We start from the raw sequence: 24986 nt of genomic DNA on the forward strand, positions 1-24986 counted from the left end.
GGTGGAGGATGGGCAAAATGGGTGAAGTAGACAACAGGAGGAATAGGTTTCCAGGTATGGAATGAGTAAATCATGGGGATGAAAAGTACAGCATAGGGCATATAGTCAATGGTGTTGTAACACTGTGTATGGGGACCGATGGTACTACACTTGTGGGGAGCACAGCACAACATAGAGATGTGCTGAATCACTATGCTGTACAAGTGAAACTAATGTAACACTCTGTGTCGACTATACTTCAATTAAAAAAAATAAAAACAAAGTAATCTAGTCCCATATGACTGAGTAGTAAACTACTATAAATTTTTGAAACGTATTCAAAGTATCTGTCCTACCAACCATGACTCAATTGTGTCAGCTTCCAATATGAACTGTAAAACCCAGTACACTGCATTTTGCCCCATTTATACAATAGACCTTCCAAAGGCAAGTTCTCATCCTTGCTGCCAAAATGTGGAGTATCATTCCAGTCAAATGTTAATAAGACTATTTCACAAAGTGCTCTTTCCCCAAAGTCAAAGCACTATCAAAATGACTTACTTGAGACAATTTTGTTGTAGTTGCAGGCAGAAGTGGACGACTAAACTTTTTCTGAGATCCAATGGCAGCTGGAAATGGTGGTGCAGAAAATACAGCTGCAACACAATTAATTTTGTTTATCCACCCTTGCATTTCCTCTGGACTCCTATGAGAAACAGATAAATTTACATCAGGGTATTTCTCTTAAGTGCATCACACCTTGCCCATTTCTCATTACCCACTTAAAAAGGCAAGTAAAATCATTTTATTTATTTTTCCTGGTACAATTAATTCCTAACAAAACTTCACTGAGATTAACATTTTCAACAGCAATCACCATGGCAATAAGAGGTCCAGGAACCTATGATCATTATAGTATAAGGCTGTGATTATCCTTCAAGGATACAGAAGGGGAAAAAAAAAACTAAAATCACTTGATAATAAATATTAAGTCCCTACTTTGATACTAGGCTCAGTCAAAAATTAATTAAAAAATAAACTCATCTCTTCCAATCACATAATTCAATTTTAAAATCCAACTGAGGGACAAACTGATAGAACTTAAAAGGAATGTAAAAAAGGGAACACCCACTTGGAAAGCAGCTTTAGTTTCTTGAAAAGTTAACTATAAATTTATCATATCACCCAGCAATTCTACTCCTAGGTATATACCCAAGAGAAATAAAAACATATAGGCACAAAAAGATTTGTATGTGAATGTTCATAGCATATGAGTCCAAAAGGGGAAACAATCCAAATGTCTATCGACTAGCGAATGAATAAAACAATGTGGCACACGTCCATACAGTGGAATACTACTCAGCAATAAAGGCATGAAGTGCAGATATATGTTACTACATGGTGAACCCCCAAAACTTTATGGTAAGTGAGAAAAGCCAGCCATATATCATTATATGATTCCATGTATATGAAAAGTCCAGTAAAGGCAATACTATAGAGACAGAAAGGAGATGAGTGGTGTCTGGGGTTGGGGGTAAAAATGGGCAGTGACTACAAAATGGTCGTGGAGGATCTCTTTGGGGTGATAGAAGTGTTCCAAAACTGGATTGTGGTGATGGCTGCACAATTCTGTAAATTTGCTAAAAATTATTGAATTGTACACTTAACCCAGGTGAGATTAATCATACATAAGGTATATCCCAAAAGGATGTTAAAAATCTACCTGCCAGGATGTGAAAATCATCTGATGTCATTAACATACTTTTAACTTGAAATGTCATATATTTGCAGAGACCAGCACTGACAGTGCTTATCCGTATTTGTGAATTCATAAATGAATGGGAGAAATAGTCATGAGCCAGGATAGCTGATCCACCACGTACATATAATCAATAAACAGAAGATGGACAAAATGTCAGTCCACATAAAATACATTTCCTTTACCGGTTACTCTGAGAAATCACACTAACCTGAGACCACACTAGAAATCAACTCCTCTTTGCACCCCAGATGCTTCTCTAATCTGGTTTCTCTGGCTCTGTTAATTCACTGATTTCTGCATCAATTCTATCTGAAGTAATTACAGCTTCTTAGTTATCATATTTGGTATTTTAGTAAAAAAAATGTTGGGGAATAAAATACTTTGAAGGACTCTGATGACTAATAGCTGTAATTATATATCTGGCTATGATTCCCTCTGTGGTGTTAAAGCTGTCTTACTCCCACACCAAAAAAATCCTGTGTAACTTGGATTTCCTTACAGCTTCCTCCTCACCCGATGTCAACAATTTCATACCTCTGCAAATTCAACATTCATAAACCACCAGAGTTCCTGCTGTTGTTCTTATTTCTTTTTTTTGACCTTACACTGCTACGATCAACAAGCAATACTTGTGTTCACTATCTTGATGTCAAATATTAAGACCGTTGCCAACTGAAGTCAATTGGTGGTGTTGTGTTGAGAGTGATTCTGCAGTCAAGCTCAGGCTGTAGAAAGCATGCTATGAAGAATTAACACTGCCACAGACACTGATGCTATGTGTGCGCCTACAAAGATTCCTGTTCTAGAGGCTCAGTTCTGAAAATCCAGTTTCTCACTTCACAGATCCAGAATTCTCCGTGTGAAGTGCTCCACTTTGAATCTGAAGGCTGTCATGGACCCCTTATTAAACTGGCAATCCATCCCATTTCCTTGCCCACAATATAATTTTATCTTTTTCTTCTAGGTTTATCAAAGACTATTAGAGCTCAGAAGGAAAAGAGAAGAGAGACAGAGGGAACAAAATGGAAATCTACATTTACTGAACAGTTTCTATGTGCCAGGCACTATATGAAGTATTTTATATACTTGATCTCATTTAATTCTCACAAGAACCTTGTGAGATAAACATTATCATCTGCACTAGTGACAAGCTAAGGTTCAGAGAGGTTAAATTACGTGTCAGGACAAAGAGCTAGGAAATGGTGATTTGAATCCACGTCTATTTTACTTATTGTGTTATAAAACTTGTACACCACAACGCTTATATCTTATTCATAAAAATATTAAGTTCTAGAGATGGTAAGTGGCTGACTGAAAGTCACAGGGCTACTTTGAAGCAAACAAAAAACTTGAACTCAGGGTTTCTATTTATGATTCTAGTTTTCTTAGGTAGTTGTCTCTCTCATGTAACCAGTTAATAACTTTGAATCCAACTCAAATTCCCCTGAAGACTCTGATTCTATTTCTTGGTATAAGGTGGTGCTATGCAAACCATGAAACCAAACCAAACCAATGAAACATACTGGGCTTGAAAAAGCAAGACCCTCCAGTCGGCAGTTTTAAGTTTAAGCACATTCGGCTTCTTCTCATAGTCTGTGGCCTTGGATGCCAGCGCATGATGCACACTCACGGCGTTTTTCAAATCCTCTTCAGACAGGGCCTTTTCTGGTTTATATTCATCCTACAGGTGGAAAGATGGATACAAAGAAAACTAAGACAAGATCTTGTTCAGATTTCACCTTCTCTTTTAACGAAAGTAAAAAAAACAACCCCTAAAACTAAAAGAAATTAGAAAATCCATGAAGGTGCATGAAAAAACTGACATGATGTAAAAACAACTCTTTGCTACTTAAGATACCCATCAACAGAATTGTATCGATGGTGAAAACCATGCCATTGTGTTGTTTGCTCTAAAGCTACTCTATTTTGTTGCTACTTTCTTGAGTCTAATATTATCAAACGAAAATGAACCGTAAAATAAAATGATTCCTCTAGCTGTTCTTTGAAAGAAAAGAGGAAAATCAGTTTAATGTTCAGGAGAAGGCTTAGCTGTATTATAATAAACAGGGAAAATGGATAAAATTATATAAAACAGAAGGTATCATGTATAGATGCAATCTTATCTTTGGGCATGAATTACACAAAATTTACAGAATTTATAAAGGCTTCCCTCAAAAATAACAATAAAAAAAATCCCAACTAGTACAATAATGAAAATTTAAAGCAAATTTGATTATCATATTATCTATTTAGTAGTTTCCCCAGGTCCATTAGAATAAAAAAGGACTTCAAAGAAAGCAATTAAATATAGTCGACATTACAAATTGTTTTAGGAGATGTTTTCTAGTGTGTAAGTTCCCCTCTTTCCCCTTCCCGTAATCTGTCAGACATGATGCTAAATAAACTTGGATTTCTGTAAAGAAAACACACATAAGCACACATTCTTCTTACCCTCTAATTAGTAAAAAAAAATCCTAAAAGGAAGACATTATCTATTTTCTTATCACAGTCTGGTTTTACAAATTTCCAAAAAAAACAATTACACTTTCTCATACCTCCTACTTCCTTCCCCCATCCCCTGCACAAAGCAAGCAATTCAAATGTACTATTACTATTAATTCAAATGGAGTCAGAAATCAACAGAAATGAACTGTTGATTCTTAATGATCAGTCAGTGAGAGTGCTGAGAGACAAAGGTAAGGAAAACCTAAAATACAGAGTAAATACCAATAGGAATACAAAGGTCACCCAAATTTATAATATTAAATGATGAAATTACTACTTTAAATTGCAACAAGTCTATTTTATTAAGCCTCAGAGATTTAGAACTGCTGTTGACAATGATAGTTATCCAGAGCGGTATGACGAATAAAGAAAGAAAATAGAAATCTTAAAATAAATACAATATATTTATACCTATCTGTTCTACAATTCCCATTAATGCATAAAGCTGTAATCTAGTTACGTTTTGGGGTCTTGTCTTTTTTAAATGAGATTTTTCTTAGTGATTTAGCATTCCAAAGAATCACAAATCTCCTTCCAGGGGAACTGTCATTAGAGTAGGAGGTATCAACTCTAGTAGGTAGAGCTCCCCTCCAACCTCATGATTATGCTACAATAGAACCCTGTATTAGCTAAACAGCCACTCATTTTAACCACTTAGCTCCATATAGGAATCTGAAGCAGATAAATAATGGGGAGTGGGGATAAAAGACCAGGGCCAAAATTATTTTCGGAGAATGTATATGTTTGCATACATACTGATTTGCATACATTTGCATGCATACTGATCTCTAACACACTGGATAGTGGAATCTGCACAGGGATCAGCCCAGAAATCCCTGTGTCATTTTTGATGTCTAGGTCCAAGATTTTGCCTTTTACTTTATTTTTTTAAAAATTTTTTAATTGTTATGTTAATCACCATATATTACATCATTAGTTTTTGATGAAGTGTTCCATGATTCATTGTTTGTGCATAACACCCAGTGCTCCATGCAGAACGTGACCCCTTGAATTCCCATCACCAGGCTAACCCATCCCCCCACCCTCCTCCCTTCTAGAACCCTCAGTTTGTTTTTCAGAGTCCATCATCTCTCATGGTTCGTCTCCCCCTCTGACTTACTCCCCCTCATTCTTCCCCTCCTGCTATTTTCTTCTTTTTCTTTTTTCTTAACATATGTTGCATTATTTGTCGCAGAGGTACAGATCTGCGACTCAACAGTCTTGCACAATTCACAGCGCTCACCATAGCACATGCCCTCCCCAATGTCTGTCACCCAGCCACCCCATCCCTCCCACCCCCCCACCACTCCAGCAACCCTCAGTTTGTTTCCTGGGATTAAGAATTCCTCGTATCAGTGAGGTCATATGATACATGTCTTTTGCTGATTGACTTATTTCACTCAGCATAATACCCTCCAGTTCCATCCACGTCGTTACAAATGGAAAGATCTCATTCCTTTTGATGGCTGCATAATATTCCATTGTGTATATATACCACCTCTTCTTTATCCATTCATCTGTGGATGGACATCTTGGCTCTTTCCACAGTGTGGCTATTGTGGACATTGCTGCTATAAACATTGGGGTGCACGTACACCTTCAGATCCCTACATTTGTATCTTTGTGGTAAATACCCAGTAGTGCAATTGCTGGGTCGTATGGTACCTCTATTTTCAACTGTTTGAGGAACCTCCATACTGTTTTCCAGAGTGGTTGCACCAGCTTGCATTCCCACCAACAGTATAGGAGGGTTCCCCTTACTCCGCATCCCCGCCAACATCTGTCGTTTCCTGACTTGTTAATTTTAGCCATTCTGACTGGTGTGAGGTGGTATCTCATTGAGGTTTTGATTTGGATTTCCCCGATGCCGAGCGATGTTGAGCACTTTTTCATGTGTCTGTTGGCCATTTGGATGTCTTCTTTGGAAAAATGTCTGTTCATGTCTTCTGCCCATTTCTTGATTGGATTATTTGTTCTTTGGGTGTTGAGTTTGATAAGTTCTTTATAGATTTTGGATACTAGCCCTTTATCTGATATGTCATTTGCAAATTATTTTCTCCCATTCTATCAGTTGTCTTTTGGTTTTGTGGACTGTTGCTTTTGCTGTGCAAAAGCTTTTTATCTTGATGAAATCCCAATAGTTCATTTTTGCCCTTGCTTCCCTTGCCTTTGGCGATGTTTCTAGGAAGAAGTTGCTGCAGCTGAGATCAAAGAGGTTGCTGCCTGTGTTCTCCTTTAGGATTTTGATGGACTCCTGTCTCACCTTGAGGTCTTTCAACCATTTGGAGTCTATTTTTGTGTGTGGTGTAAGGAAATGGTCCAGTTTCATTCTTCTGCATGTGGCTGTCCAATTTTCCCAACACCATTTGTTGAAGAGACTGTCTTTTTGCCATTGGACATTCTTTCCTGCTTTGTCAAAGATTAGTTGACGATAGAGTTGAGAGTCCATTTCTGGGCTCTCAATTCTGTTCCATTGATCTATGTGTCTGTTTTTGTGCCAGTACCATACTGTCTTGATGATGACAGCTTTGTAAAAAGCTGGAAGTCCGGAATTGTGATGCTGCCAGCTTTGCTTTTCTTTTTCAATATTCCTCTGGCTATTCGGGGTCTCTTCTGGTTCCATACAAATTTTAGGATTATTTGTTCCATTTCTTTGAAAAAAGTGGATGGTATTTTGATGGGGATTGCATTGAATGTGTAGATTGCTCTAGGTACCACTGGACATCTTCACAATGTTGGTTCTCCCAATCCATGAGCATGGAACATTTTTCCATTTCTTTGTGTCTTCCTCAGTTTCTTTCATGAGTATTTTATAGTTTTCTGAGTACAGATCCTTTGCCTCTTTGGTTAAATGTATTCCTAGGTATCTTATGGTTTTGGGTGCAATTGTAAATGGGATTGACTCCTTGATTTGTCTCTCTTCTGTCTTGTTGTTGGTTTATAGGAATGCCACTGATTTCTGTGCATTGATTTTGTATCCTGCTACCTTACTGAATTCCTGTATGAGTTCTAGCAGTTTTGGGGTGGAGTCCTTTGGGTTTTCAACATACAGTATCATATCATCTGCAAAGAGTGAGAGTTTGACTTCCTCTTTGCCGATTTGGATGCCTTTGATTTCTTTTTGTTGTCTGATTGCTATGGCTAGGACTTCTAATACTATGTTGAATAGCAGTGGTGATAGTGGACATCCCTGCCGCGTTCCTGAGCTTAGGGGAAAAGCTCTCAGCTTTTCCCCATGGAGAATGATATTCGCTGTAGGTTTTTCATAGATGGCTTTTATGATAGTGAGGTATGTACCCTCTATCCCTATACTCTGAAGAGTTTCGATCAAGAAAGGAGGCTGAAATTTGTCAAATGCTTTTTCTGCATCTATTGAGAGGATCCTATGATTCTTGTTCTTTCTTTTGTTAATGTATTGTATCACGTTGATTGATTTGCAGATGTTGAACCATCCTTGCAGCCCAGGGATAAATCCCACTTGGTCGTGGTGAATAATCCTTTTAATGTACTGTTGGATCCTATTGGCTAGTATTTTGGTGAGAATTTTTGCATCCATGTTCATCAAGGATAGTGGTCTGTAATTCTCCTTTTGGATGGGGTCTTTGTCTGGTTTTGGGATCAAGGTAATGCTGGCCTCATAAAATGAGTTTGGAAGTTTTCCTTCCATTTCTCTTTTTTGGAACAGTTTCAGGAGAATAGGTATTAATTCTTCTTTAAATGTTTGATAGAATTCCCCTGGGAAGCCATCTGGCCCTGGGCTTTTGTTTCTTGGGAGATTTTTGATGACTGCTTCAATTTCCTTAGTGGCTATAGGTCTGTTCAGGTTTTCTATTTCTTCCTGGTTCAATTTTGGTAGTTGATACATCTCTAGGAATGCACCCATTTCCTCCAGCCAGGTTATCTAATTTGCTGGCATAGAGTTGCTCATTATATGTTCTTATAATTGTTTGTATTTCTTTGGTGTTGGTTGTAATCTCTCCTTTTTCATTCATGATTCTGTTGATTTGGGTCATTTCTCTTTTCTTTTTGATCAGTCTGGCCAGGGGTTTATCAATCTTGTTAATTCTTTCAAAGAACTAGCTCCTAGTTTCGTTGATCTGTTCTACTGTTCTTTTGGTTCCTAGTTCATTGATTTCTGCTCTGATCTTTATTATTTCTCTTCTCCTGCTGGGTTTAGGCTTTATTTGCTGTTCTTTCTCCAGCTCCGTTAGGTGTAGGGTTAGGTTGTGTATTTGAGACCTTTCTTGTTTATTCAGAAAGGCTTGTATTGCTATATACTTTCCTCTCAGGACTGCCTTTGCTGTATCCCAAAGATTTCGAACAGTTGTGTTTTCATTCTCATTGGTTTCCATGAAACTTAAATTCTTCTTTAATTTCCTGGTTGACCCATTCATTCTTTAGTAGGATTCTCTTTAGCCTCCATGTATTTGAGTTCTTTCCGACTTTCCTCTTGTGATTGAGTTCTAGTTTCAAAGCATTGTGGTCTGAAAATATGCAGGGAATGATCCCAATCTTTTGGTACCGATTGAGACCTGATTTGTGACCTAGGATGTGATCAATTCTGGAGAATGTTCCATGGGCACTAGAGAAGAATGTGTATTCCGTTGCTTTGGGATGGAATGTTCTGAATATGTCTGTGAAGTCCATTTGGTCCAGGGTGTCATTTAAAGTCTTTATTTCCTTGTTGATCTTTTGTTTAGATGATCTGTCCATTTCAGTCAGGGGGGGTGTTAAAGTCCCCCACTATTATTGTATTGTTGTCAATGTGCTTCTTCGCTTTTGTTATTAATTGCCTTATATAATTGGCTGCTCCCATGTTCGGGGCATAGATATTTACAATTGTTAGATCTTGTTGGATAGACCCTTTAAGTAGGATATAGTGTCCTTCCTCATCTCTTATTACAGTCTTTGTTTTAAAATCTAATTTGTCTGATATAAGGATTGCCACCCCAGCTTTCTTTTGGTGTCCATTTGCATGGTAAATGGTTTTCCACCCCCTCACTTTCAATCTGGGGGTGTCTTTGGTTCTAAAATGAGTCTCTTGCAGACAGCATATTGATGCGTCTTGTTTTTTAATCCAATCTGATAGCTTGTGTCTTTTGATTGGGGCATTTAGCTCATTTACATTCAGGATAACTATTGAAAGATATGAATTTAGTGCCATTGTATTGCCTGTAAGGTGACTGTTACTGTATATTGTCTCTGTTCCTTTCTGATCTATGCTGCTTTTAGGCTCTCTCTTTGCTTAGAGGACCCCTTTCAATATTTCTTGGAGGGCTGGTTTCGTGTTTGCAAATTCCTTTAGTTTTTGTTTGTCCTGGAAGGTTTTGATCTCTCCTTCTATTTTCAATGACAGCCTAGCTGGATATAGTATTCTTGGCTGCATGTTTTTCTCGTTTAGTGCTCTGAAGATATCTTGCCAGTCCTTTCTGGCCTGCCAGGTCTCTGTGGATAGGTCTTTTGCCAATCTAATGTTTCTACCATTGTAGGTTACAGATCTCTTCTCCCGAGCTGCTTTCAGGATTTTCTCTTTGTCTCTGAGACTCGTAAGTTTTACTATTAGATGTCGGCGTGTTGACCTATTTTTATTGATTTTGAGAGGGGTTCTCTGTACCTCCCGGATTTGGATGCCTGTTTCCTTCCTCACATTAGGGAAGTTCTCTGCTATTATTTGCTCCAATATACCTTCTGCCCCTCTCTCTCTTTCTTCTTCTTCTGGGATCCCAATTATTCTAATGTTGTTTCATCTTAATGTATCACTTATCTCTTGATTCTGCCCTCGTGATCCTGTAGTTGTTTATCTCTCTTTTTCTCAGCCTCTTTATTTTCCATCATTTGGTCTTCTATATCGCTGATTCTCTCTTCTGCCTCATTTATCCTAGCAGTTAGTGCCCCCATTTTTGATTGCACTTCATCAATAGCCTCTTTGATTTCGACTTGGTTAGATTTTATTTCTTTTATTTCTCCAGAAAAGGTTTCTCTAATAACTTCCACTCTTTTTTCAAGCCCAGCTAGTATCTTTAAAGTCATGATTCTGAACTCTAGGTCTGACATCGTACTAAGTCCGTATTGAGTAGGTCCCTGCCTGACGGTACTACCTCTTGTTCCTTTTGCTGAGGTGATTTTTTTCGTTTTGTCATTTTGTCCGGAGGAGAATATATGAATGAGAGAACAAAATGCTAACAGGTTAACAACGTCCCCAGCAAATATACTGTATACAAATCAGAAAAGTCCTGAAACCAGGGGAAAAGAAAGGGAAAGAAAGAAAAAAGAAAGAGAAAGAAAAGAAAAAAGAAAAAAAGATAAAAACAAAAACAGAACAATACAAAAAAAGCAGAATATGATCAAATATGATCAGGCTAGTGCATAGATCAGTGCCACACACTAGATTTTGGGCGTATTTTGGTCTGTTAGAAAAAAGTGCCTCCTAAAATTTTAAAGGAAGAAAGACATATATGTACAAAATAAGGGTCGATACAATGAAGGGATGGAAGATGACTGTAAAGATGAAAATTATAAAAGATTTTATAAAAGGAATTGATAAGATAAGTTGTTTGAAAAAAGAAAGAAGATTTAAAAAAAAAGAAAAAAGGAAGAGAACGGTCAGGCAGGAGACTAGAACAAAGCCATACACTAGTGATTTAGGGTATATTTTGATCTGTTAAAAGAAACTGTATCTCAAAATTTTAAAGAGAGAACAACTTACATATATATGCCAAAAATAAGGGTAACTACTATGAAGGGATAAAATATGACTCAAAATGAAAAATAAAAAATGTTTTTTTAAAGAAGGGATTGATAAGATGTTGGTTGAAAAAGGGAAAAAGAGAAATTAAAAAAAAAAAAACAGTTAAAAAAATTAACTTTGATGAACTAATGAATCATGGTAAAAAAAAGCCATGAATTCTATGTGCAGTATTCCCCTAGCGCTGGAGTTCTCCCGTTCTCCTTGATCGGTAAACTTGGTCTTGGCTTGCTGGCTGTTCGTGGTGATCTTCTGGGGAAGGGGCCTGTTGCCGTGGTTTCCACGTCTTTGCCGGAGGCGGAATTGCCCCGCCCTTGTCGGTCAGGTCTAAGCAAGCTGCTTGGGTTTGCTCTCAGGAGCTTTTGTTCCCTGCAAGCTCTTGGTACAGCTTTGGAGGACCAGGGCGAAAATGGTGGCCTCCCAATCTCCACCCGGAGGAGCTGAGATCTCGGGGCTCCGCTCCTCAGTGCACCCCCAGAGAAAAGCAGTCACTCCCGTGTCCCCGGTCTCGGGCCGCACTCCGTGCTCACTCGGCCTATGACCGAGCGTTTCTATCTCTGGCACCCGACCCTGTGTGGAGTCTCCAAACCCAGCAGATCCCTGTGGTGCGTTCCTGCGCCGCTCCTCCCGGGGGAGAAAGGGGAGTCTCCCCAGCTCTGTCGCTTGTTGGGTCCCTGCTGGAGGAGCAGTGGCCCCACTGGGCCGCAGATCACACTTTATGGCAACCCCAAGCTGAGCGCCTGCGCCTCGGCTCCGTCTCTGCAGCGGGCTTCCCCGCTCCGATACCTGGGAGCTCTGCCGCACTCAGGCACCCCCGGTCTTTCTGTGACCCCGAGGGTCCTGAGACCACACTGTCCCGGGAGGATTCCACCCCCCCCTTATCCACTGCAGCGAGGTCCCTCAGCGGGTCCGACTTCTCAAAGTTCCGATTTTGTGCTCCGCGGCTCTATCACTTGCCAGAAGTGGCTGAGGGAGGCCCCCTCCCCCGCCGTCTATCCTCCCGAATATCGCCTTGGATTCACTTCTCTGCACGTCCTACCTTCCAGTAAGTGGTCACTTCTCTGTTCAGGGAGTTGTTGCTACTCTCCTCTTCGATCTCCTGTTGAGTTCGTAGGTGTTCAGAATGGCTTGATCCCTATTCAGCTGAATTCCTGAGACCAGACGAAATCTGGGTCTCCTTCTCCTCCTCCATCTTGCTCCGCCCTTCTGCCTTTTACTTTAATTCCTTCTCACTAGTTTCTTTTATGTTTTTTGTTTGAATTTAAGATGATTACTTAGTTCTTTTGTTTTTCTGTTTTTTTTCTTTACTTTTTGATCTCTTCTTTGAGCTTAGTCATGTGTTAGTCATAGTATGTTTCTTAAGTTTAAAGTACCTAAGATTTTAGTTATTTATCACTGTATATTTCTAATTTTATTGGCTTCCGACCAGGGATTTTATAGCACTCTGTAAAATCTATTTTATTTCTCCAAAATTTGTTAAGGTTTTCAAACTACATTTGATTTTTTTAATGTTCCATGGACATACAGAAAAATATTATTCTCTGAGGGATGTGTGTTTTTATATTTATTGAATCAATCCCTCTATGTTCTTGCATCATTTTTTCTACAAGTTTATCCTCTGAGACAAATATACTGACATCTTTCTTTCACTGTATTGTATTTTAAGCTCTCCTTGTATTTCTAATAGTTTTTGTTTCACAATTTAGTTGTTATGTTGTTGGATGTACTTAGGCTTGTGACTGCTTTCTTCCTTAAATGATGTGCTATTTATTATTTTAAAATGTTCTTTGTCCAGTAGTGCTTAGTTATGTAAGATAGAGACTTAAAAGGCTCTCTCTCCCATCAAAATATTCTAATTCTCTACTAATAGTCCACCTCAACAAGGTAAGATTTTTAAAATAATTTAACTTCCCTCCCTCCTTCTCATTAATCCTAAACTTTGCTGAAATACTTTATTATGTTTGTTGTGCAATCTTATTAAAATTACCTTGTATTATGTATTTTCTGTTTCAAGAAACCTTACTTCACTTACATTACATGTTCACTGAGTCTCTCCTTATCTTTTAGATTCAATCGCTCACTTTCTTCTATCTTGACGTCCTTTTTCTCATCCCTTGGTTATTTTCTCTCCTTTCAAGTATTTTTTTTTCAGGTGAATGATATACTCTAGTTTCTATTTCCAGATGTCTTCCATCCTCTGACAGGCACAGAAGTCCTGGCTGCAGTGCTCTTCTACCCTGTAATCCATAGATGCCATCCTATTGTCTTCCACCTTCCAGTTTTACAAATGTCCAATGCTAGTCTGATTTTTTTCCCCCATATTACTGTATTTTCTGTTAGGAATCTTACAGAGATTTCTTTTTATTCTCAGAATTTAGGAATTTTTGCTAGGCTATGCCTTAATATTCTCATCTACCCAGTTCGGAATGCAAAACTTCCCACCGCAATTTGATTATTCACTTGGGCTGCCAACTGCTGCTAGAGATAATCAACACAGTTGCACAGATGTGTGCCAGCATTGACTTATGGTCTCCAGCTATGGCTGCACTCAGTGCCAACTAACAATTCTTTCACACATCCATGATAATTTTTTTGTTGCATTCTGCCAAACATTCCCCAGTCTCTTCGACACCCCCGACCCACCACAACTGTGGTTAAGAGCATAGGTGCCTGGAGTTAGAACTACCTAGGTTTAAATGACTAGTTCTAATATGATACTTAATGTTTCTGTGACCTTGGGTTAATTAAACTTATTAAGCTTCACTTTCTAAGATTGAGAAGTACTGAGAATACTTTCTTCACAGAATTGTATGATGAAATTAAATGAGATACTGTTTCTTAAACTCAGTGTTCACAGCATATAGTAACCACTCAAGTGCTAGCTGGTATAGTTTCTAATAATAATTTCTTAGTAACATATGGTTTGAGCTTGTATTTTATAAGGTCAAACTTGTAAATATATAACTTTCTGCTTACATATCCTATAAATACCATATTTGGTGACCACTTTTCTTTCTTCCTAAAACAGAAGATTCCTGCTCAAGGCTAATCCTCCATCAACCTTCCCTAGGAGCTTATTTCACTGATTATTATCATTCTTCTACATTTTTAATTATTCTCTATCTACTGGCTTCTCCCCCAAAGTCTATAAATACACTTCAAGTCTCTTATCTTTGTAAAATAACAGTCTCTTCTGAATATTGCTTTCTCCTCTGGCATCACCTCTTTTCCTTTATATATGACGAGTTAGAAGTCCTTATTAGCTGTTTTTATATATTGATTTCCACTTTACCTTTTAACCCACTGCAATCTGGAATTCATTTCTATGCTTTACTGAAACTGCTCTGGCAAAGGTCGTCAAATGGCCTCTTAATTGAAAAATTCAATAAATTATTGTCTGTTCTCATCATATGGTACCCAACGAAGTCAACAATATTTTTGAAAGTCTTCCTGTGCTTCTCAAAATTCATTCCTGGTTTCTCTCCTATCTTACTGAGTATTTCTTTGTTATCTTCTCTTTAGACTATCCTTCAGATGTTAGTTCCGCTGTTGTCTTTCATCTTTTCTCATTCCCCAAATGCCCCTTGGGATGATTACAACTGCTCTTATCAATTAAACTCCTACCTATGTCATGATGTCTAACAAACTGCTATAGGTTGAGTAAGAAACATGAGACCAATTGATAGCTATTAATAATGAATGACTTAAGCCTTTGAACTTGGAGGAATATAAGTATTCTTAGAACATATTTTATCTGCTGATGTTTTCACTTAAAACCAAGCCTAAGGATGACGTTCTTAGACTGCTCTAAAAGTGCAAGGGAATTTAAAATGCAACATTTATTACGGCCCTAAGTAAAAGCAAACAGTAATTATCAAACTTGGGAGAATTGTACCATTGTTGCTGAAGAGGACTCTATTCTATGGCAGATCCAAAACTAAGATACACTGCCAGTTTATCTTACATTGGAAGGAAAATACTGCACAGGGCAAAAATGGTAGGCAAGATCTATGTAGTTAGGATGGAACTGAAGTCTAGGAATTTTTTTTTTTGTTGTTATGTTATGTTAATCACCATATATTACATCATTAGTTTTTGATGTAGTGTTCCATGATTCATTGTTTGCATATAATATCCAGTGCTCCATTCAGTACGTGCCCTCCTTAATACCCATCACCAGGCTAACCCATCCCCCCACCCCCCTCCCCTCTAGAACCCTCAGTTTGTTTTTCAGAGTCCATCGTCTCTCATGGTTGGTCTCCCCCTCCGATTTCCCCCCTTCATTCTTCCCTTCCTGCTATCTTCTTCTTTTTTTTTCTTAACATATATTGCATTATTTGTTTCAGAGGTACAGGTCTGTGATTCAACAGTCTTACACAATTCACAGCACTCACCATAGCACGTATCTTCCCCAATGTCTATCACCCAGCCACCCCATCCCTCCCAGCCCCCACCACTCCAGCAACCCTCAGTTTGTTTTTAAGTCTAACAAACTTGTGTTTCTCTAGTTGATAGTAATATCACTTTACCATGAAAAAAAATAAGGCAAAATAGGAGAGGATCAAGATAATGGAGCAGGAAGATCCTGAGCTCACCCCCTCCCATGGACACACCAAAAGCTACAACTACATACAGAACAACTATCTCTGAGAATGAACTGAAGAATAGCAGAACAGATCATATACAACTAAGGATATAAAAAAAGTCCACAAAGAGTTGGGTAGGAGGGGCAGAGATGTCTAGTTAGGAACCATACCCCTAGTTCAGTGATCCACAGAGAAAGGGATTTCAGAATCAACGAGGGCTCTGAGAAAGGAGGGTTCGAAGCCACACACTGGGCTCCACAGCCCAGGGGATCTGCACCGGAAAGATAAGCACCCATAACGTCTGGCTTCAAAAATCAGTGGGGCTTACGTCTGGGGGACGTTTATGGGGTACACACACAACTCACTTGCTCCGAGTCCCAGTACAGAGGCAGCAGTTTCAAAAGTGCCTGGGTTAACAGAGAAGGAGATCCATCAACTAACTTTAGGATGTGCATCAGAGAGTGAGGGATCTGTTGGAATGTTCTCTGGGGATGCAAATGCTGGCAGGAAACATTTCTGACACTCTCCATCTACCGTGCTAGCACCATTCCCCTAACGCTAACATTTACCTGTGGACTTACACTGCTAAACTGCCTACCCCAGCCCAGCGTTCCTCCCAAGTGACTCCCTGCCCCACAAAACATGGTGGTGGCCTCAGCTGGCATCAGTGACCCCAACCCAGGGAGCCATCCCTGCACACCAGAGCATCTACAACAGTCACAGCCATACCTCACAGCTGCATCAGAAACCTGTCCCACCTGCCCCACCCATCAGCACTCCTACATTTGTCATAGCCAGGCCTCTCAGCTTGCTATGTTGGGGGCCAACCCTAGTCACCAGCATGTCCATAGTGGTTGTGGCCAATCCTCACAGACAACCATGTTGAGATAGTCCTGTAAACTAGTGAGTCTGCCAATCATGACCCAGCTACAAGAGGGTTCACACTGCCAACACAAGGGCTTGGGTGACTAAAGTTTGCACTACTGGGCCGCCCAGGGCACCTTCTGCATAAAGCCACTCCTTCAAAACTGGGAGATGTAACCGATCTACTTAACACACAGAAACAAACACAGAAAGTTATGCAAAATGAAGAGACAAAGGAATATATTCCAAATGAAAGAACAAGACAAAACCCAAAAAGAACTAAATGAAACAGACATATGCAATCTATCAGATAAAGAGTTTAAAGTGATGGTCATAAAGAGGCTCACTGAAATCAGAAGAAGGATGGATAAACATAGTAAGAACTTCAACAAAGATAGAAAATATAAAAAAGAATCATCGGAGCTAAAGGATACAATAACTAAAATGAAAAATACACTAGAGGGAATCAACAGCAGCAGATTAAATGAAGCAGAAGAATGGATCAGTGATCTGGGAGACAAGTAGTGGAAATCACCTAAATGTAATAGCAAAAAGAAAAAAGAATTTTAAAAAGTGAGGATAATTTAAAGGACCATAGAACAACATCAAATATACTAACATTCATATTAAAAGTATCCCAGAAGGAGAAGAGAAAAAGGAACAGAAACTCTATTTGAAGAAATAATGGGTGAAAACTTCCCTAACCTAAAGAAGGAAACAGACATCCAAGTCCAGGAAGCATGGAGAGCCTCAAACAAGATGAACCCAAAAAGGTCCATACCAAGACATATAATAAGGAAAGTGTCAACAGTTAAAGAGAAAATCTTAAAAGCAGTAAGATGAAAACAACTAGTCATGTACAAGGGAACCCCCATTCAACGACCAGCTGGTTTTTTAGGAGTAACTTTACAGTCCAGAAGGAAGTGGCACAATATATTCAAAGCACTGAAAGGAAAAAACCTACAACCAAGAGTACGTCATCTGGCAAGGTTATCACTCAGAATTGGAGAGAAAAGGAGTTTCCCAGAAAAGCAAAACTTAAAGGAGTTCATCAACATCAAATTGGTCTTATGAGAAATGTTAAAGGGACTTCTTTAGCAGAAAAGAAAAGGCCATAACTAGAAAAATAAATATGAAAGAAATAATCTTACTGCTAAAGGTAAACATATAGTAAAGGTAAAGGATCAAGTACTAACATAGCTTGTATGAAGGTTAAAAGATAAAAGCAGTAAAATCATCTAGACTTAAAACAGTTAGTCAAGAGACATAACAAATAATAAGATGTAAAATATGGTGTCAAAAATATAAAACGTGGTGGGGGGATGGGGAGATGTAGTGCTTTTACACTGTGGTGGAACTTCAGCCACTAGCAACTTAAAATAGTCTTCCATATATGCTATGAAGGAACCTCATGGTAACCACGGACCAAAAACCTGTAAACTTGTAATAGGTACACAAAAAATAAAGAGAAAGGAAGATAAATATAACACTGAAAAAAATCACAAAATCCAAACAGATGATGGCAAGAGAAAGGAACAAAGAACTAGAAAAACAACCAGAAAACAATCAATAAAATGACAGTAAGCACATATCTATCAATAATTACTTTAAATGCAAGTGGACTAAGTTCTCCAAAAAAAAAAAAAGACACAGCGTGGCTGAATGGATAAAAAACAAGATACCAATCCATCCGTCCAGGAGGCCTGAGGGCAGGAAGAGGGCAGGGAGAGCAGTGCCATTGTGTTGGCTGCCCTGAGGTAGGAATTCGGTCCCCAGCCTTGACCCCAAAGTCGGGCCCCATAGGAGTTGTTTGGGACACCACTGGGACTTGCAAGTTCCCCTCAGGGATGAAATTATAAGAAAAAAAACTGGAAAAAACCCCAAGAAACAAACAGGTTAACAACATGCTACTAAACAACGAATGGGTCAAAGAAGAAAACAGACAGGGAAAAAAAATATTGAGGCAAATGAAAAAGAAAACAACAGTCCAAAACAATGGGATTCAACAAAAGAGGTTCTAACAGGGAAGTTTACAGTGATACAGGTCCACCTCAAGAAACAAGAAAAACCTCAAATGAATAATTTTATACCTAAAGGAACTAGAAAAAGAACAAAGCCTAAAGTTCATAAAGGAAGGGAATAATAAAGATCAGAGTGGAAATAAATGGGATAGAAAGTTAAAAAAAAGTAAAAAAGATCAATTAAACTAAGAGCTGGTTCTTTGAAAAGAAATACTAAATTGAACAACCTTGAGCCAGACTCATCAAGAGAAAAAAGAGCCCAAATCAGTAAAATCAGAAATAAGAGAAGTTACAACTGATGACACAGAAACACAAAGGATCATAAGATACTACTATGAACAATTACATGCTAATGAAGGGGACAACCCAGAAGAAATGGATAAATTCCTAATACCACATAGTCTTTCAAAAACTGAATCAAGAAGAAACAGAAAATGTGAACAGACCAATTACTAGTTAATAAAATTGAACCAGTAATCGAAAAACTCCTCTCAAACAAAAGTCCAGGACCAGATGGTTTCACAGGCAAATTCTATCAAACATTAATAACTATCCTCAAACTGTTGCAAAAAACTGAAGAATTTGGAACATGCTGAAAGTTTTTCTATAAGGCCAACATTACCTGATACCAAAACCAAAGACAACACAAAAAGAGACAATTATAGGCTAATATGCTTAATGAACACAGATGCAAAAATCCTGAACAAATTATTAGTAAACTAAATTCAGCAATACATTAAAAGGATCATATACCATGATCAAGTGGGATTTATTCCAGGATTGCAAGGATGTTTCAATATTTGCAAATTAATCAATGTGATATACCATATTAACAAAAAGGATAAAAAGTATTATCATCTCAATAGATGCAGAGAAAGCATTTGATAACATTCAATAACTGTTTAAGATAAAAACTCTCAACAAACTGGGTTTAGAGGGAACATAACATACCTCAACATAATAAAGCCCATATATGAAAAACCTACAGCTAACATCAGATGCAATGGTGAAGAGCTGAAAGCTAAAATCAGAAACAAGACAAGGATGCCCACTCCTGTCACTTTCATTTGACATAATATTGGGAATCCCAGCCACGGTAATAAAGGGAAAAACCAAATAGGTAAGGAAGAGGTAAAGCTGTTGCCATTTGCAGATGACATACTACATATAGAAAACCCTGAAGAATCCACCAAAAACTATTAGAACTAAAATAAATTTGGTAAAGTTGTAGGATACAAAATTAATATGCATATATCTGCTGTATTTCCTGATACTAATAATGAATTATCAGAAAGAGAAATTAAGAAAACAATCCCATTTAAAACTGTACCAAAAATAATAAGATACCTAGGAATAAATTTAACCAATGCGGTGAAAGACCTACTCTGAAAACCTTAAGAAACTGATAAAAGAAACTGAAGATGATACAAATGGAAAGATATTCCATGCACATGGATTGAAAGAATATTGTTAAAATGCCCATAATACCCACTACCCCCAAACAATCTACAGATTCATTGCAATTCCAATCACAATACCAGTGTCATTTTTCACAGAACTAGAACAAATAATCTTAAAATTTGTATGGAGCCACTAAAGACCCCAGTCAAAGCAATCTCAAGAAAGAACAAAGCTGAAAGTAATATGCTCCCTGATTTGAAACTATACTACAAAGCTGTAGTAATCAAAACAGTATTGTACTATGGTACTGGCACAAAAACAGACACAGAGATAAATGAACAGAATACAGAAATAAACCCACATTTATATGTTCGGTTAATCTTTGACAAAGGAGGCAAGAATATACAATGGGGAAGACAATGTCTTTAATAATTGCTGTTGGGAAAACTGGACAAGTGCATGCAAAAGAATGAAACTGGACCACTTTCTTACACCATATATAAAAACAAACTCAAAATGGATAAATCTGGACCTAAATGTAGGACCAGAAATCATAAAACTCCAAAAGAAAATATAGACAGTAAACTCTTAAACATTGGTCTTAACAGTATATTTTTTTGATCTGTCTCTTCAGGAAAGGGCAACAAAAGTGAAAATAAACAAATGAGACTATATCAAACTAAAAAGGTTTTGCACAGTGCAGGGAACCACCAACAAAATGAAAAGGCAACATACTGAATGGGAGAAGATATTTGCAAATGATACAACTGGTAAGGGGTTATTATCCAAACTATGTAAAGAACTCACACAACTCAGTATCAGAGAAATAAATAATCCAGTTAAAAAAAGGGCAGAGGATATGGATAGATATTCCTCCAAAGAAGACATATAGATGGCCAATAGACACATGAAAAAATGCTCATCATCAGGGAAATAGTAATCAAAATAACAATGAGATTTACACCTGTCAGAATGGTTATTACCAAAAAGAGAGGAAACAGCAATTGCTGGCGAGGGTGCAGATAAAAGGGAACCATTGTACTCTATCGTGTGGGAATGCAAAAAGGTGATGTTACTATGGAAAACAGTATAGAGTGTCCTCAAAAAATTAAAAATAGAACTAACATATGAGCTAGAAATTCTACTTCTGGATATTTATCCACAGAAAACAAAACACTAATTTGAAAAGATATATGCACCCCAAGTTCATTGCAACATTTTTTACTATAGCCAAGATACGTAAGCAACCTAAGTGCTCATCAACAGATGAATGGTTAAAGATGTGGGGTGTGTGTTTGTGTGTCTGTGTGTATACATACATACAATGGAATATTACTCAGGACATACAAAAGAATGAAATCCTGTCATTTGCAACATGTATGGACTCAGAAGATATGATGCTAAGTCAAATAAGTCAGACAGAGAAATACAAATAGCATACGATTTCACTTATATGTCGAATCTAAAAAACAAAAGAAATGAACAAACAAAACAGAAACAGACTCATAGATACAGATAATCTGGTGGTTGCCAAAGTAGAGGGGGAGGAGGGTTGAAGGAAAAGTATGTACCTTTTCACCCCCATTCCCCTGTTTTGAATGGGGGTGAAAAGGTACATACTTTTGGTTGTAAAATAAGACAGGCAGATACAATGTATAGCATAGGGAATACAGTGCATAATATTGTAAAACTTTGTATGGTGACCGATGGTAACAGATTTATGATGGTGATCAGTTCCTAATGTATACAAATGTTGAATCACTGTGTTGTACACCTGAAACTAATATAATATTGTATGTCAACTACACTTCAATTAAAAAAAAACAAAACAAAGCCTAAATAAAAACAAAATATGTTTGGCATTCTGAACTCCCACTAGAAATTGAAGCTCCAAGTCCATAAAAAATGAGCAAATTCCAGAGTGAGGTTGGAAACACTAGGACTGACAACTGGATAAAAAGAAATGACTTTACCCTACAGAGTTTGTTCTGACACCTTTATTTTTCACTAAAGTAGAAGATAGTGTTTAAATGATGGAATTGGGAAGGAAGAAATAAGGGATAAATGATCATCAAACCACTTCAAACCTAAGATTCTTTGCTATGCAAGCTATAATATGAGGCAGCAAGATAAATACAACCAAGGAATTTTCTGTAAGAAAATAAAATGCTCCATGACATCTAACTACTATTCATTTTTTCAAACAAATTAAAGGTGACAGTGAAGCCTAAAAACATGTTACCCTACTCCACGTTCAGTTGCAATCTACGTCTTTTTTATCTAGTGTAATTCATTAAAGCATTCCACCAACCCTATTAAGCACCAATAATGTGATTTTACAATGCTATTTATTTTAAATTAATTTAAAATATGGAATGAAAAGTTTTTTCCCCCTAAGAAGCTTGTTAATTAAACATCTTATAGAGTTGAATCATAATACACTAATACAAAAATCATCTATATATGTACAAATAACTGGAATCAGTCTGAAAACTTGTACTCTTTAGGTAAATATAAAGTCCCATTTGGAAAATGACCAAATCTCAAAAGAAGTTCTTCAATATCAATTAAAAAGATTCTCAGATTCCAGTTTTCAAAATGTTATTTATTTCATGCCTTATTAAATAGGTAAAAGTGGTATACTTAATTAAAACAATTCAAAGCAAAGTTGAAATGATCTTTATTTCCAATGAGAGAATAAAGACTGGAAAACTGAAAACAAATTCTTGTTTGAAACTATGATGATATTAATAAAAATGTTAGTAATTAAAGGAAACTGGATCCTAGACAGTTTAATCCTTGATTTTTAAAAAAAGTGTTTTTTATACCTTGGTGGCTATCTTTTTTAAAAATTCTAAATATTTCTGTTTAGATCGCTTTCTAAAAATCATTCAGTTTCTTTTTCTTCTCCCAAGGAGCAAAAAAGTGCTATGTTTCCACAAATGTGGGAAGTGAGGAGTAAGATCATATCAAACGAAGGCATGTTTTAGCCCATCACTCAACTAATTACACATCTGACAATCAGTTATTTGCAGAACTTTAAAAATTGAAAGGAGCCTGAGGGATCTTTTCATCTAATTTTCTCACGTTAGGTAAGCAATTTTAGTGTCAGAAAAATATGACCTATATTACAGTACTAAAGAGAATTAGGAGAATAAACAATTTAAAGTCAAAGGATTCAAGATGTTTCTATTATATATTACAATAATGTGGAGGTATCGGCCTGTAGTAGGAGAACTTGTTATGCACTGAAACAATTTGCACTGTAACCCTCCTTAATCTACGTAGCGAGCAAGCACTTATAGACACAGGAGAACATGAAGGACTTGAAATGCTTTCTCAGTAAGCCCTCAGACTTCTGTGAAGCCCAGGGAATTTTCTACAGTCAGTCTGGTGACTGAACCAGGAATTCAGGATCTATATTTTTAATGATTCCACAACTGAACTGGAAGAGTTAACCATCAACAGCCTTTGAAAAAGCTAATAGGGTTCCTTGACTTAACATATGAAAAGACTCAAGAAGTCTTTAAGTTTATAAACAGGAAAAAAAAAATCTTGAGCATCCTTCCATACTTCTATTTTTATTGGTAGGAGGCTGTTTTCTGCTTTCCTTTCAGTTCTAGGTATCACTAACATGTGTTTGTTATGAGTGACCACACTGATGTGTCTGCCCATCACCCACCCTACCATCACTCAGTTCAGAGACCTGTGAGATCAAGTTAGTGTCTAATTCATGTTGCCCTTTACAACTTTCACGTGATTGATGGGGGTATAATATTTACTGAAAGGAGGGAATATTTATTGAAAGAGAGGGAAGGTGAGAGGGAGGAAGACAGGGAGAGAGGCACTGTCTAGGGACCTAAGTAGTAAATGGGGAATGAAGTTTGAGTTCTGGACCTGTCTCAAACTTGAATAACTTGGAAGAAACTGATGTGGGAAACAAAGGCAGAAGAAATATGATTAAATTGCCTTCCTACCTACAGCCCACTGACAAGTCCTTGAAACAGGCAGAGTGACATTCCTCCAGGGACTCAACTGCCTCAGTGTTACTACTTTGCTAAGGGCAAAAGGCAATCCTAGCTTGATCCTCCCGCTCCCCTCCCTCGGATCCTGTAAGTCTACGTTAACATATAAAATTTCCTTTGGAAACTTCCTTTCTCTCTAATATCTCTAAACCCCCGCCCCCTGCCTCCCGCCAAGATACGTGTTGGCAATCATCCCCCAAGCACATGGCCCACCGATATACATCTGAAGGGTCTCATGACTAAGGTTTTATTAGACGGTAATAAATGACCTTTTCCCCACAATAGCTAGTTCCCCCAAGGTCCTGGAAACCTGGCTTCCAACACTCCTTAGAGACTTACGCGATCCCTAACCCCTGCCCAACTTGAAAGTATGTAACGGGCCACTCCTCGTGACCCCAGTGCGGCTCTTCCTGCCCACGGGTCCTGTCCCCGAGCTTTAATAAAACCACCTTTTCGCACCAAAGACATCTCAAGATATTTCTTGGCCACTGGCTTCGAACCCTATCGTCTTTCCTACATCAAAACCACAAAGTACTGCATCATCTCTTCATGTGGGGACAAAAAAAAAACCTTCAGGAATAAACTATTTACTGGGCATTTGAATGAGAATTGTGTTTTTAAAGAGAAATCTTCAGAGCACAGCCTATATGTCTTAAGCCCCAGCAACCAGGTGTGTTTCTAGCTATAGTGTCTTTTTATAAATTTATAGTCTTTTTTAGAATTGCGATTATTTCCGGAATATCTCTTATATGATGGCCACATTTCTCTGCTGGACTACATCATTCATCTAAATTATGACTAGTGAAAACTTGGATATTATCATCATTCTCCCAAGGAAACACTAGGCTTCAAAGCCTAGTTAACTTTTTCTCTCATGCATTTTCCATTGTTTTAGAGAATGAGAGAAGTCCAGACAGCCTTTTCAAAGTGTGAAAGGGCACAGAGCCAGCAGTTTCATGAAAGGAAATAAAAATGCTCTGAGCATACAGGAAAGCTTTTTGCTCTCAGGGATAAGCCGGCTCCTGGCACTATGGTATTTGTCTTATCAGCCCCAGACTGACCACCATCATCACAGTCAAAAGACTTAAATCATCAGTG

General features: G+C 37.8%; 1 protein-coding gene across 8 annotated transcripts in view; it reads right to left on the bottom strand.

Annotated features, from left to right (window-relative positions):
- The window catches only part of PSD3 (pleckstrin and Sec7 domain containing 3), a 706647-nt gene that overhangs the window by 56634 nt on the left and 625027 nt on the right, over positions 1-24986 (bottom strand). For all 8 annotated transcript variants that reach the window (XM_027597421.2, XM_027597423.2, XM_027597424.2 and 5 more), the window contains 2 exons: positions 3265-3422; positions 541-685 (listed from right to left, as the gene is read on the bottom strand). In XM_027597421.2, coding sequence (XP_027453222.1) covers positions 541-685; positions 3265-3422 — 303 coding nt within the window. The remainder of the gene's footprint in view (positions 1-540; positions 686-3264; positions 3423-24986) is intronic.

Source organism: Zalophus californianus, chromosome 2 (genome assembly GCF_009762305.2).
Source record: "Zalophus californianus isolate mZalCal1 chromosome 2, mZalCal1.pri.v2, whole genome shotgun sequence".
NCBI lineage: Eukaryota > Metazoa > Chordata > Mammalia > Carnivora > Otariidae > Zalophus > Zalophus californianus.